This window comes from Lathyrus oleraceus, chromosome 1, assembly GCF_024323335.1.
Source record: "Lathyrus oleraceus cultivar Zhongwan6 chromosome 1, CAAS_Psat_ZW6_1.0, whole genome shotgun sequence".
Lineage (NCBI taxonomy): Eukaryota > Viridiplantae > Streptophyta > Magnoliopsida > Fabales > Fabaceae > Lathyrus > Lathyrus oleraceus.
In genome coordinates, this window is record NC_066579.1 from 452,990,339 (window position 1) to 453,005,741 (window position 15,403).

General features: G+C 34.0%; 3 protein-coding genes across 3 annotated transcripts in view; 2 read left to right on the forward strand and 1 right to left on the reverse strand.

The window, feature by feature from the left end:
• The window catches only part of LOC127115287 (uncharacterized), a 12,408-nt gene extending 6,430 nt beyond the window's left edge, over positions 1–5,978 (forward strand). Inside the window, exons 5-6 of the mRNA XM_051046865.1 lie at positions 5,778–5,786; positions 5,903–5,978. Of these exons, the coding sequence (XP_050902822.1) occupies positions 5,778–5,786; positions 5,903–5,978 (85 nt within the window). The remainder of the gene's footprint in view (positions 1–5,777; positions 5,787–5,902) is intronic.
• LOC127083743 (protein RMD5 homolog) lies at positions 5,244–8,522 on the forward strand. Its single transcript, XM_051024079.1, has 2 exons — positions 5,244–5,406; positions 7,044–8,522. Exon 2 carries the CDS (start codon positions 7,068–7,070, stop codon positions 8,223–8,225), a length of 1,158 nt encoding a protein of 385 aa, XP_050880036.1. The 5' UTR covers positions 5,244–5,406; positions 7,044–7,067; the 3' UTR covers positions 8,226–8,522.
• LOC127083753 (uncharacterized) lies at positions 8,511–9,282 on the reverse strand. The gene has a single exon (XM_051024089.1). The coding sequence runs from the start codon at positions 9,165–9,167 to the stop codon at positions 8,715–8,717; it is 453 nt and encodes a 150-aa protein (XP_050880046.1). The 5' UTR covers positions 9,168–9,282; the 3' UTR covers positions 8,511–8,714.
• Positions 9,283–15,403: the final 6,121 nt, after the last annotated feature.

Sequence of the window (15,403 nt, forward strand, 5' to 3'; positions counted from 1 at the left end):
TTATCGTATTGATGCTCTTATCTTTGCAACTCGCCTTTGTGTGTTATATTGGTTTATGCGTGATTTAAAACACTTTTCATGAATTGCTTCATTTCTTTTTTATGTTGTCAAAGGAGGAAAACAAGATGAAGTTGGGATGTATATATTCAGGGGGAGTTTTTCATTGCAAACACATCATCTCATGTTTTGTCATCATCAAAAAGGGGGAGTATGTGAGTGCAACTTCTATTAGATGTATTTTGTATGATGTCGAAACTAGAATACTTTAGCGTTAATGTATATTGGACGGTATTCTCTGATTCTCTATGTTCACCTTAGAACTAGGAAGAATAAAAGTATTTGAAAACAACTTGGAAAAGGTCTCATGTATCACACATGCATGAAAAATCAATTTTTGTGAAAAATAGCATTACAGGTCAACACATGCAATTACAGATCGACCTATAGAAATATTTTCTTGGCTATTGATAACACCGAAACATATAGTTTATTTTGACTTAATTTGCACATGTTTTAGTGTCACTTTATCATATTTTGTAGTGTTATACTGGTAATTTGTGTACGTTTCAGGTACTTTACAAGTAGAAGTCGATATATGAAGAAACCAGATGAAAATGACGAAAAGCGGAGAAAAATGGAAAAAATACACTGATAGTACACCTACATGGATTAGTTGATATATGAAGAAACCAGATGAAAATGACGCAAAGCGGAGAAAATGAATTAGTTGATTTGTTTTTAAAAACTAATTCAAATATTATTTGATTTTTATTTTTAGAAATAGTGTGATTATAAGTAAATGATAAAATATTATATATATTAAAGAGTTATTAAAAAAAGTATAAAATTATTTTAGTAATTAATTAAACTAATTTATTTTTTTAATTTAAAATTTTAAACAATTATTTTACAATTGAGAAAATGGACGATACATTGATATTGTATATTAATTTTACACTTTCGATCAATAACGATTATATCCTACTAAATCATATTTAAAAAAAAATTAAATTATTTATATGATATAGCAAAATGATATATTTTTATTGAATGATCATGTAAAGTTTTTTTACTAGGTTAGTACATCTCCATTAATCTCTTTATAATTTATTTTAATTTATTGTAAAATACTATTTGTAAGTTAATTTTATTTCAATCATATCATTTTCTTAAAAGAGATAAAATTTACAAATTATTATTTTACAATTTTACAAATTTTCATTTGTTTTCTATAAGTTAAATATTTTTAATGTAATTTCAAGGAATGTTCATGTAAAAAACATAAACAATCACATAATGAATACATAAAAGAATGATAATTAAATTTTATTAAAAAATAAAAAGTAGATAAATATATAATGTACATGTTATAAACATGAAAATGTCCAACTAATTAAAATGTGTTCTCTTATGAAAACGTAATATTTTTCATTTGTTGAGTTGTTCCGATGCAAATAATTCTCTTACGCATATGAGCATAGCAAAAACATATTTTCTATTGCAAATTCATATTTAACAAATCAACGTAATTACTATTAATAATGAAAATTTACAATTTTTAATGTGTTTTCAATTTTTGTGTTTTAAAAATTCAAAAGTAAAACAACTTTTACAAGTTTTGATTTTTTAGTTTTTAAAACTAAAAAACAAAAACAGTTTTCAAAACCACTTTTTTAAAATCTATTTATCAAATGAATTTTTTGTTTTTCAATTTTCAAAAACTAAAAAACTGTTTTTAAAAAGGGAATCAAACAGGCCCTAATTTTTCTGGTTCTGGTTTTTAAGATTTAATATTCAAAATGTTTTGCATGATAGTGAAAACATTTAGATACTGGTCAACAACACGACAGTGTGAGATCAGTATCCGATAAAATTTCTGCATCAGTAATTTCGAATCATTCAAGTATCGGTCAACAGTGTGACAATGTGAGATCAGTGTCTGATCTATTTTCTGCATTTGTGATTTTAAAACACCTAGGTACTGGTCAATAGCACGATAATGTGAGACGAGTACCCGATCAATAAAAATCAGATCTTTAATTTCTAAGTACACCGACAATATTTTAGACATTAATTATGACTTATTAGTTCTCAAAAAGTGTTTTGAAACCGTACGTATGGAGCGACAACATGACATTTACGGTTTCAAAGTATAACGCAGGATGCACGAAAGTGAGTAGTGTTTTTAAACTAATTCTTTCTCCAAAAAATATTTTAAACCAAAACAAATTGTCACAATTCATCTGAGTCCCAAGGTACATAGGAAATCATATCCTGACCTCGTTTTTATTCAATCTTTCAAATCTAAAATTTTGAACTTTCTTTGCAATTTAAAAATCCCTTTTTAGTTAGCCTTAAATTTAAATTGCAATAGTTGATAGCGATTTAGTTGACTATAAAGTCTATGTGGGATTGATATATTTTATTACTACCATGATATATCTGTGCACTTGCAGTTTATTCGTATCAGCTATAGGTCGCCACATGTATTCTATAGGTCGACACATATGATGCAGTATTAAAGCCTATAACTTAGGTCCCATGTGCAGACTCTTCAAGTCGACACATAGGGAGCACATAACAGTCTTAGATCGATACATGACTTTAGATATGTCGACCTATGCATCGAACATGTCAATACATGACTTTTATATGTCGACCTATCCGATGTACTTTTTCAAAAATTATATTTTTCTCAAGTTCTTTGCATTCCTTTTTTTCCTAAATTACCCATGCATATAAATATTTCATACATGCATCAGTTTTCAGTAAGGTTTCTAGAGTGAGTAAAACCTACATAAATCTAGGATTTCAAAGCATTCTCATCATCTTCAACTTCATTTATGCATATACACAATCAAACTATACATAATCATTTTTTTATTGGGTGCCATCTAGATTAGGGTTGATAACGTCCAATTAGGTTTGTTGTACCGAGAATATTGGTTTTGGAACTTTGAGGGATTCAAATCAGAAAACTGAGTTGGGGTTTTCCTTCAAGGTCGTTTAAGGTTTTAAGGTTTTGGACAAGATTGCGCAATTCAGGTTCGATCGAGTCAAAGCCTTGGGACAATGAGTGTCTTTCAAGGGAGTAGCGTGAGACTGTGGACCGTGTTGGCAAATCTTGGGTTTCAACAAGTGTGCGTTTGGGATTAATTGAATCGGATGAAAGCCTTGGGGACAAGGAGTGGCTTGCAAGGAAGTAGCAAAAACAGTTGCATTTAAGCGATATTGTTGGTTACTTGATCAATCTTTGATCAAAGGTTTTGGAGGTGGTAGAGTCAACATAAAACTTAGGGTTTGTAGAAGTTCGATTTCTTCATCTCTTGTATACACATATTTTGCAAAGTAAGATTTATTATAATATCTCAATTCGAATTTGGATTGAGGGAAAACGTACCCATAGCAAGGTCGATTTGGGAACTTCCTAAATAAATTCTTGTGTACTCTCTCTCTCTCTCTCTCTCTCTCTCTCTCTATATATATATATATATATATATATATATATATATATATATATATATATATATATATATATATATATATATATATATATATATATATATATATATATATTTTATTTTGTGGTTTGCAAATTTTCGATTGCATTGATCATTCGATCACTATTGTTTGGATCATAATTTTGAATGTGTTTTAAAATTCGTGTTGATGTGTAGATCACAAACAATTTGGTTGTTGTTGGATTTTTAAGAACAACAAACCTTACATAACGTTCCAAACATTATTGATCGCACACTAAATGTTCGACAAATTGCTTGACTTAATTTTTATGTGTTTTGTTCATTGGAGATAGACTTTTCCTATTGTATTACATTCAATTAGTTGTGATTAGTTGTTGTTGATTGACTTGTGGATTATTATCATTGCATTGACACCTCAACGCATATCCGATCTTTTCGATAGTAGGTTCGGTTAGAGGGTTTTGATTCATAAATTTTTTGAAACTTGCTTTCGCGCTATAAACTTTTTCAAAATCAATTTTGGTTCAAATTTTAACTTATGATCTATTCACCCCCTCTAGATCTTGGCCTATCGTCTAACAAGTTAAACCGAAAGGCCGATAGAGTTAATATGTCGAAGCTTTTGGCTTAAACTTTAAACACTTAGTAATGTCAACTTATTTAAGACCATCAATTCGTTAATTTTTCACTCTACTAAAAAACCTAGACTAACAAATGCCCCAAACTCATCATCCTACCATAACTAAAACACGCAAGGAACATATAACACCAACATTTCCTATTACCATAGACAAAACACTCAAACATCACAAGGCCAAGACATGCAACAAACTCGGGGTTACCAAACACCACAACAACCATTTCTTCATTTCTCCAACGAATCATTCGCACCAATGTCATCATTCAATCGACCAAACCGCACACCAATAACCCATCAACACAACCCAACTACTTCGACATGGGTTACAAACTCAATTACGGCAGCGCGTAAATGCATATTCAAGACTACTTAGAAATGCGAGAATTTATTAGGGAATCTGGTGATGGTGATGTCCCGGGACCTCAAATCCTCAAACACCTGGGATGAATCTACCGCAAGCGCAACGAGTTAGGGTAGCTAGGGGATGTGAAACTAGTGGCCGATATGACCAACTTGTCTGTCCTCGTTAGTGTTAAAAATATTATTATATATAAAAGTAATCTAATTAAATGTTAATATTCTATATTTAGTTTTTTTAATAATTTATTATTTTAATTAAAATAAAAAAATACACTGACGCGCCAGATGAGTTAGTGTCAACTCTTCCATTTTAAAGGTGATCGTAAATTGGATTGGTTAGACTTATAAGAGGTATGAATTCATCTACCAACACCTCTGAGTTCGAAACTTATTTTAAAATGTCTTAGTTTGGATATTACGATTATTGTGAAAATAAATTAAAAAAACATAATTTCCATTAAAAAAAATCAAAATAGTATACTAAGATGTAATATCAAAATTAATAAACATCAAATAAATTACCTAGCAATGAATCCAAAATTTTAATGGTAGAAAAGTAATACTTTTTCCATTTTATATTATAAGTTGTTTTGAAAAGAAATTACACTATATTATAAGTTATTTTAGGATATCGAAAAATCATTAATATTATATTTTTTATTATATATTTAAATATTTTTTATAATTTTTAATTATTTAAATTTATTCTATCAAAAATAATTTGGTAAATTTTCTTTTCTTCTTTTCAATACAACAATCTTCTATTTATTAAAAGTGTAAGAGATTCAAAACAATTCATAATAAAAATAGGGAGCAAATCAATAAAAATAAAAGAGCAAGAAGATTTAGTCGAACTCGCACGCCTGCGAACCCTCTTCCTCCCTTCTCGTCGTCTCTTCTCCCTCAAACCGCACTCTCTTTCAGGTATCGCCACCGTTTCAATTTCATTCTCTCTCTCTCATTTCACTTCTCGATTTCCACGATTCAATTTTCATCTCTAGATAATCGATCACACGTAACTCAAATTTGATTTATTCTTAGTTTGATTCCGTTTTTCGTTATTAGTTTGAATTCACAGTTCTTGGAATGAAATTTTTAATATAATTTTTTCCCTAATTGTTTTTTGTACAACATTTGTTGGCAATTAGGGATTCTGCATTATTTCTTGATTTCGTTCTATTGAAATCGGTTTTGATTTTATTTCATTGATGTTTATTCTTGATAAATATACTTAGGTTTTATTAATCTTGCATAGTTAATTGTAGATTTATGATTATTTTTTTTGTGAAGTGCAGATTTGAAAAGTAAGTTATTTTAAAGATTGTAATTAATATTTACCATTTTGATATTTGACTCTTTCTTGTGGGGAAGATAGATCATGTTCTGCGTATTTACGTTTAGTTTGTTTGGTAAATTCTAGATTACAGAATTATGATATACAGTACTTAGTTTGTAAAATCAGTTTCAGTGATCTTGAACATTGTAGTACTATATAGCTATTAATCGTTTAACATTGTATGAGAAGAAGATTAATCATTTTCAGAAAGATATGTTTTGTTAGTAATTCAGACATGTCAGTGTTATCTTAGATAAGTTGGTTATGTAAGACTAGATAGACAAGATTGGGAATACAGTTGTTAGAGTGGTCGTCGTTGTGAAAAATATGGTAAAGTCTCATCTTAGGTAAATTGGGCTTGTGGGGAGAAGATTCACTGAAGCACAGACAAGGAGAGTTGAGCCTATGGGAGGTAGTCATGTATTTAGATAGAGGGTGGGGGTCAAAGGAAAACTTAGCCAAACTATTAAGGGAGGTTAAGTGGTAAATGGTCTATTTGTGGACTTTATACACAACACCATATTATAGAGTTGATTAATATGTGTAGTCGATGTCATCTAGTGGAAAGAGGTATAACTATTGGCCAGATCATGAAGGGAGATTAAGTGGTGTAAATCTTTGGATTTAATTTGTGCTGCAATATTATGGAGTTGATTGGTTCATGTGGCTAATCTAATCTAGTATGAAAAGGTTTTGTTGTCTTTGTATAGATGAGTTATCATTTACTAATACACCTTGGTATAGTTTGGTTTCTGGATAATTTTGTGTTATCAATAATTCATATAAACATCAAAGAGCACCCACTCACTAGTTTGTAAAATGGGAAATTGAGGAAACTATCATCAGTAAGGAAATAGATAAATTAGTTGGAGCAAATTAGTACTATTTTGGTCAGACTCATAAATGGAGCTGATGTAGCTTTAAAATTCATTATAAAGCACTATTAAGCAGTAGAAACGTATTTTAAGAGCTCTGAACGGTGGAGAAACCAAATGGTATGGAAATGGTTTCATCATGTTTTATTGCATGTGAGTATTGTTCTTAATAAAGTCTTGTAACTATTGACTATTGTTGATAATGGTGGACTATAAGCAGTTGCTATAGCTTTTACTGGTATGCTTCCTTTTGTGCAATCCACATAAGTTGTTTTTATAAAAGAACAGTTTCTCGCATCTTTCTGAGTCCGTAAATAGTTGTTCTTTCTAACTTTTATTTTATTTTTTAGGAGCTTTGTAATCTGAACACAAAGATGGAGCTTAATAGCATCAAAGATGCATTTGAACGTGTGGCAAAGAAGCAAAAGTTATGTTCTTCCAAGTCTCAAGAAACTGTTGACCAGGTAGGGCATGAAATTGAGCAGGCATTGGCAACACTTCAGTCACCTCAAGATCCCTCAATTCCAGCTGACCAGAAAGCCGTTCTTACAGAACTTAAGTCAAAGCTCAATGCTATTGGGTCACTTAAACAGTTAGAAGGACCGCATAAGGAATTGAACTCAAGTCTTGTTAAGTATCAAAAACTTCTTGAAAAATCGTTAAACCCTGACATCTCAAAGGCATACAGAAATGTGGACTTTGACACTCATATTATCAGTCAGATCATTGCAAGCCACTTTTACCGTCAAGGTTTATTTGATCTTGGAGATAACATCCTAAATGAGGCTGGGGAGCCTAATGCAACTGCACTTAGATCTCAATTTCTGGAAATGCACCAGGTTATTGAAGCCATGAGGGCTAGAAACATTCAGCCTGCTCTCACATGGGTCTCTGCCAATAGTGAAAAACTTGCCCAGATTGGTTCCAATCTTGAACTTAAGGTTCACACACTGCAGTATGTAGAGATTGTGCAAAATGGAACCCAAGCTGATGCCCTAAAGTATTCCAGAACTTATCTTGCTCGTTTTGCTGAGTCCTACAAGGATGACTTCCAAAAGCTCATGGGTTGCCTCATGTATATAAGAAGGCTTGAGAACTCCCCTTATTTTGAATTGCTATCCCCAATTCATTGGGAGACGACAACTGAAGAGCTTGCGCGACAGTTCTGCTCTCTTATGGGACATTCCTATGAGAGCCCTCTGAGTATGGTATTTGCAGCTGGTGTTGAAGGCTTGCCCACACTGCTAAAGTTGGCAAATGTAATGGCTGCAAAGAAGCAGGAGTGGCAGGAAATGGATCAGTTGCCAGTACCTGTAGAATTAGGTAAAGAATTTCAGTTCCATTCGATTTTCGTTTGCCCCGTGAGTAGGGATCAAGCTAGCGAAGAGAATCCTCCAATGCTCCTGCCATGCTTACATGTCCTTTGCAAGCAATCTATTCTGAAGTTATCAAAAAACAGCACACGAACATTCAAGTGTCCGTATTGTCCAGCGGAGACTACAGTTGCACACTGCAGACAAGTGTACTTCTGACAATGTCTCGCATATATTACATTGGCAACACCTATAGCTGTCTGGTTGTATATAGATATTCTAAATCATCTTTTACATTTCACAAGACCAAGAACTTGTTGATAACCTGGAGCTCTGATTTCATCTCCATCACCTTGGCTTGTCTTCTCCAGTTTCACCTACAACAATTCTTGGTTTACCAAGTCTAAACACTCTTGAATGTGCTTCCATGATCTCACTGTTTAAAATAATGGTTACACTATATATGATGTAGTAGTAGTAGTATAATGTCTAATAATTCCATAGTGTTTGGTAACACATTATTTACTTTAGTTCGATTAAATAGTACTGTTTCAAGAAAAAAGAAAAAAGAACTAATTAACCGAAACAAAACATGTCTCCTCAAATAAATTGTTTGGGGAGAAATTACAAGTTACAGACTGAATTTTCTTTCTCTGCTAATTTTTCAAAACAAGAACAAAAAAAGAAAATGGAACATGGAATTGTTTTCTATGGAAAACCAATTATACTATCAAAGGGAAACAAAGGAGAAGAAGGAGGAGATTTAGGAGGAAGATTCTCTTTTAGCAAATATTCCTCGACCAATTCTTTGGTATATTTTGCAGACAAAGGTTGAAAAAATTCATTCAATTCTTGAACAAATCCCTTAATCAAAACCCATTTCTCATCTTCATCAATTTTGTTCCATTTTTGTTTAGCTTCTTGTTCATTGAGGTCAAGATAGTTGCAGAATTCTTTGAAGAGAATCTTTCTGCTCTTTCTCATGACTTGTTCTGCTTGGACCGCACGTGCGTTGATAATTGATACTTTCTCTGCAAACTCTGATGCGAGTGATGCGTCGTCGTTGCTTTTGTTGGAGCAGGATATTCGAGTTTTGAGTTTGGTGATGGTGATGGGTGAAACGGGGAAGAACATGGGAATGTGTTGAATTCTCAGAGCCATTGGTGAATCTTGAATCGATTGAAGGAATCGAAACAAAAGAAGACAATAAAAGAGGAGTGGTTGTGAATACTGAAAATGAAATGAATGATACTAATGGGACATCAAACGGTTTATATCACAAACTAGATAATTGTGAATTAGAATTGGACGGCTGATATTTTAAATAGTGTGTTTTTTAACCTATTATTAAAGTCTATTTAACCTACTAATTTGACGAAAACTCAAATTAACTCTATATTTATAAAATATTCTAATTCTTTTTTCATCCTACCATTTAACGGGATAAGTTTGCTGGGTTTTAAATTTTTGAATGAATATTTGTTTTGATAATGATAAAAGTGATAAATTTGCTACGTTTTAAATTTTTGGGTTGAGGAAGGTAATGAGGAGGATGAATTTGCTAGATTTCAAATTTTTGATTGATAAAGGACTGATATGAACTTTATGGGGTTGAGTTCTTTACTGGTGTTTTTTTGAAAACGGTGTTCTTTGATAAGCACGAGGAAGAGAGATGATAAATTTGCAGGTTTTTAATTTTTTTTTATAACTTGTTAAATTATAGTTCCTATGTTCTAATGATCTATTTGAAATTAAATAATATTTCAAAATGAATGATCAATTTCAATTTTTAATATATCTACTCCGTACTCTGCCACTATAACAGATCTATCTTGTCAACACCAGACTTATGAAAAAACTTAACTAGAGTCTCATAGTGCAAGCCTCAAGAAAAGATGATGTGGATTCTCTAGTTCGCCCCCTCGTCTGGTTTATACCTAATATGATAAAGATGCAATATACTATGCTATTACTTGTTGGGTGAAGATCTTAACAAGATTCATCTTCCAACGTCTCTCTCATGGAGCTGCTGCATTTCAAAAGATCACATGTGCAAACAACTTTCTAACAATTCTTTTTCTTCCTCTATAAAAGGGAGCTGAAGATTTGAAGGAAGGTTTAACAACTACTACACAATCTAACAAAACTCGTTGAATACACACTTTGAGCTAAAGTTTCATCTGTTTAATTGAATTTAGTTTAGAGTTTAGCTCATTAATTTTCGATTAGAATTCATTAGGAATTCAATCCTTTACTCTTGATTGCGTGCATGAATTATGACTGTGATTTTGCCATTATGAATGATTCTTATATGTATGGTTTAATTTTGTATGATGTATGATTATCCCCCATTTGGGTAAAATGTAACCCACTCCCATAAACATGTAGCAATTTTATCGCTTTTCTCACTCGTCCATTAACTAAGAAATAATCAAAAGCGATCTAAAAAGAACTTTTTTTCAAAAGAACAAAAAAAAACTTGATCCAACGTCAAGTATTTTTCCAAATCAAACTTAATTGGATGTGAAACATGTGCTTGATCCAACGTCAAGTATTTTTCCAAATCAAACTTAATTGGATGTGAAACATGTGCTTGATCCAACGTCAAGTACCTCTTTCATTTCATTCAAACATTTGTTCTATTTAACTTCAAACACTTGATCCAACGTTAAGTCATTTTCAAAACATTTTTACAATAAACCGGATGAAAAAGGATGGAGTGTGCTTATACACACTATTTCTCAAGTACTTAGGTTGTCGGTCGTGCTTAGATTGTGGCCCAATACTTGTCTTCCATTCAAAATACTTAACGATAAACGAGTTTAATTCGGTCCCCATAGGGTGAAAAAGAGAGGTCAGGATGCAATTGTCCTTTCAGCTCCCGAGTATTCTGATTGTCGGTCGTACTTAGCCTGTGCTTAGATGCTTGTCTCTCTCTAAGTACCAATGGTTAAAATCTCATCACAAATTTCATAAACAAAAACTTTTAGAATGAAAAATAGAGGTCAATATGCACTTGTCCTTTCATCTCCCAAGTACTCGGATTGTCGGTCGTACTTAGCTTATGGTTCGATGCTTTTCTCCCATTCTAAAATCAATCACAACCCATCAAATTCAATTTTCCGCCTTAGGACATTCCAAACCTTTTCACAAAGGACATGTTATTTCCGTTCTACGGCAATAAGAACAACGCTTAAGCCTCCCATGCGCGAGCATACAAGCTATGTTTAATTGCCAGAATACGATCCAAGCGCATCCATTCTACCGCAAACAAACAAATGCTTATTTTTCCCCTTTGAGCAACCACAAGTAACCTTCAGATAATAATATCCATATGCACATAGAAAAATTAAAACGGTACTTGTTGAGTACAACATATGTGAATGATGCTAATACATTTCCCTTGCATAATCGACTCCCAAATCCGCTCTTGGTTGCGACGACCATCTTTTAGTGGTTTTATCGATATTTTCCCTTTCCTCTGGAATAAATAAATTCTGGTTGTGGCTTTGTATTTGTTTTTGTGTAGCGACACCAATTCAAAACATTTGTGGAACTCCTTAAAAAGACCCACATTAATGTGCCATTTTCCGAGGTGTTGTCCCAAATTCCCACTTATGATAAGTTTCTAAAAGAGATCCTCTGTAACAAGAGAAAATTTGAGGATCATGAAACGGTGGATATGATTGTTGATAGCAATGTTATGATTAAAAACATTCTTCCCTAAAAGTTAAAAGATTAGGGAATTTTTTCTATCCCTTGTCAAATTGGAACCATGAACTTTGAGAGAGCTTTGTGCGATTTAGGGGCTAGCGTCAGCTTGATGCCCCTATTAGTGTGTAAAAAGTTAGGCATATGGGAAATGAAACCGACCAATATCTCGCTACAGCTTGCAGACAGATCAATTAAGTATCTCGTTGGTGTGTTAGAGGATGTTCCCATGAGGATATGTGAATTTTATATTCCTGTTGACTTTGTTATCATGGAGATCAAAGAGGAGACTCAAATCCCAATACTCCTAAGAAGGCCCTTCTTAGCTATGGTTAGGGCTATCATTTATGTTAAGAGAGGAAATTTAACTTTTTAGGTTGGTGAGGAGAGGATTGAGTTCATTCTAGCGAAACTCATGAAAAGTCCTTCCTTAAGAGACTCTTGTTGTTTGGTCGATGTCATTGACGCTTGTGTCCAAGAGAGAACCCCATACGAAAAGATGGAGGTGTACTTGTTTGAAAGCATGAAGAATCATGAAAAGTCAGAGGCTAATGAGGAACCAAGACCAAAGTCCCATTTCCCATGGCCTTGAAGTGCTTATGACACAAAGCAATGGACCCGAATCTCAAAACCCCCAACTTAAGCTAAAACAACTTCCCCAAACCCTTAGGTATGAATTCTTAGATGAGGAATCCGTTAATCCTGTGATAGTGAATGCGATCCTTGGAGAGTTTGAGACCATGAAACTCTTTACTGTTCTTAAGAAATACCCTAAAGTCATGGGGTATACCATATATGACTTGAAAGGGATTATCCCCTCTATTTGCATGCACTAGATCATGTTGGAGGACAATTATAAGCCCTCTATAGAACATCAAAGGAGGATAAACCCTAACATGAAAGAAGTGGTTAAGAAGGAAGTGCTTAAACTCTTGGAGATCAAGATGATTTATCCCATCTCCGGTAGTAAATGGGTGAGTCATGTTCAAGTAGTACCTACAAAAGAGGGGGTGACAGTTGTTAAGAGTGAAAAGGGAGAGCAAGTGGAAAATAGAACGATCATGGGATGAAGAATGTGTATAGACTATAGGAAGCATAACAAAGATTCTCATAAGGATCACTTCCCACTCTCATTCATTGACCAAATGCTTGAGAGTCTAGCCAATCATACTCACTTTTATTACCTAGATGGGTACTCAGGATTTTTCCAAATCCCCATACACCCTAGTGATCAATAGAAAACGGAATTCACCTGCCCTTATAGTATATTTGCCTACCGGAGGATACCCTTTGGGTTTTGAAATGCGCCTGCTACTTTTCAATGTTGCATGATGTCACTTTTCTCCGATTGTTTGCAAGAAATCAATGAAGTATTCATGGACGACTTCTCGGTCTATGGGTGTAGTTTTTATGAGTGTTTGTTGAATCTTGAGAAAGTCTTAGGGAGATTTGTTAAAGTTAACCTTGTGCTAAATTGCGAAAAATGTCACTTCATTGTGAAAGAGAGCATTATCCTAGGACACTTGGTGTCTGAAAGAGGAATAGAGGTTGACAAAGCTAAAATTTAGGTAATAGAGAAGTTAAACCCACCACCATTGTAAGGGAGGTTAGAAGTTTTTTAGGTCATGTCGGTTTCTAACGTTGTTTCATCAAAGATTTCTCTAAGATCACCAAGCCTCTAACCGGGCTATTAATGAAAGATGTTGAATTTAACTTTAATAGTGAATGTCTTGAAGCCTTCACGACTTTAAAAGAGGCTTTGAATTATGCGCCTATAATGCAGGCCCTGATTGAGAGGCTCCTTTTTAGATTATGTGTGACGCTAGCAACTACGCAGTAGGCGCGATTTTAGGCCAGAAGAAAGACAATAAGATCCATGATATTTACTATGCCAGTAGGACTTTGGATGAGGGGAAAATTAATTATGTCATGGAAAAAGAACTATTAGTCGTAGTCTTTGCTATTGACAAATTTTTCTCTTACCTAGTGGGGTAAAAAATAATTGTCTACACAGACCATACGACCATTAGATATTTCCTAATAAAAAAGGATGTTAAGCCTGGACTCATTAGGTGGGTCTTATTGTTGCAAGAGTTTGGCATTGAGATTAAGGGTTAGAAATGGATGGAAAATGTGGCCGCCGATCATTTGTCCCAGTTCACCGATTTGAAAGCGGAAGAGTTACCCCTTGATGACTCTTTCCCGAATGACAAACTTTTGGCGTTGATCAGAAAGGGAATGCCATGGTATGCTGACTTTGTCAACTACCATGTTGTCAGGATCTTACCTCCGGACATAAATTACCAACGCAAAAAGAAGTTTTTCTCTAATCTTAACATTAATATTGGGATGAACCTTTGATTTTTAAGAGAGGTGCCGAAGTAATTTTCTGAAGGTTTATCCTTGAGGAAGAGGTAGAAAGTGTGATGACTCATTTTTATGCCTTCGCCTATGATGGACATACTAGTACAGTAAAAACTGTGTCAAAGATTTTGCAAGTTGGCCTCTATTGGCCAACTCTCTTTAAGGATGTTAATACTTCCATAACAAAATGCGACCAATTCCAACACACATGAAACATCTCTAAGAGGAATGAAATTCCCTTGAATAACATCCTTGAAGTTGAAATTTTTGATGTATGGAGTGTTGATTTTATGGAACCATTCCCTTCTTCTCTAGGGAACTAGTACATTTTCGTGGTTATTGATTATGTGTCTAAGTGGATTGAGGTTATTGCCTCTCCGACAAATGATGCACGAGTTATTATATAGATGTTTAATAAAATCATATTCCCAAGGTTTGGGGTCCTTTGATTAGTGATAAGCGACAGAGGGTCGCACTTCATTGCTAGGAAGTTTGAGAACCTTCTTAAGAAGTATGGGGTGAGGCATAGAGTTTCCACACCCTACCACCTGCAAACAAGTGGCCAAGTCGAGGTCTCTAATAGAGAGATAAAATCTATTTTAGAAAATACAATATCCCTCTCTAGGAAGTATTGGTCTTCTAAGCTTGACGATGCGCTGTGGGCATACCGTACTGCCTATAAAACCCCAATTGGGATGACCCCTTTTAGGTCGATTTATGGAAAGTCCTTCCATTTGCTTGTAGAGTTAGAGCACAAAGCTTATTGGGCCATAAAAGCCCTAAATTTAAATTATCAGGCAACATGAGAGAAAAGGAAGTTACAATTGAGCGAACTTGAAGAGTTAAGGCTTGATGCATACGAGAACGCAAGCTTTATAAAGAAAGAACAAAGAGGTGGCATGATAAGAGAATCTTTAACTGAGAGTTCAAAGAGGGGGGATTAGTTTTTTTTTAACTCAAGACTTAAGCTCTTCCCCATAAAACTTAGGTTTAGGTGGTCCAGTCCATTCGTTGTGAAAAGTGTAAAACCGTATGGAGCGGTTGAGGTTTGGAGCGAGTCTACAGGCTCGTCCACTGTAAATGGACAACGTTTGAAGCACTATGTCACTGGATATGTACATGACGTAGAAGGAGACCCCCCTCAGCATCCATCAAAGACCTTTTTCCAGTGACCTGCTACGGGCGATTGTAGCTCGTGCTACGGGCCGTAGCAGGTCCAGGGAAAAAAATCATTTTTTTTAAATTTAACCTCTCTCTCTCTCTCCCTCTCTCTCCTTGACACCACCCACCGTTACTCACCCAATTAAACCTCCTTATTTTTT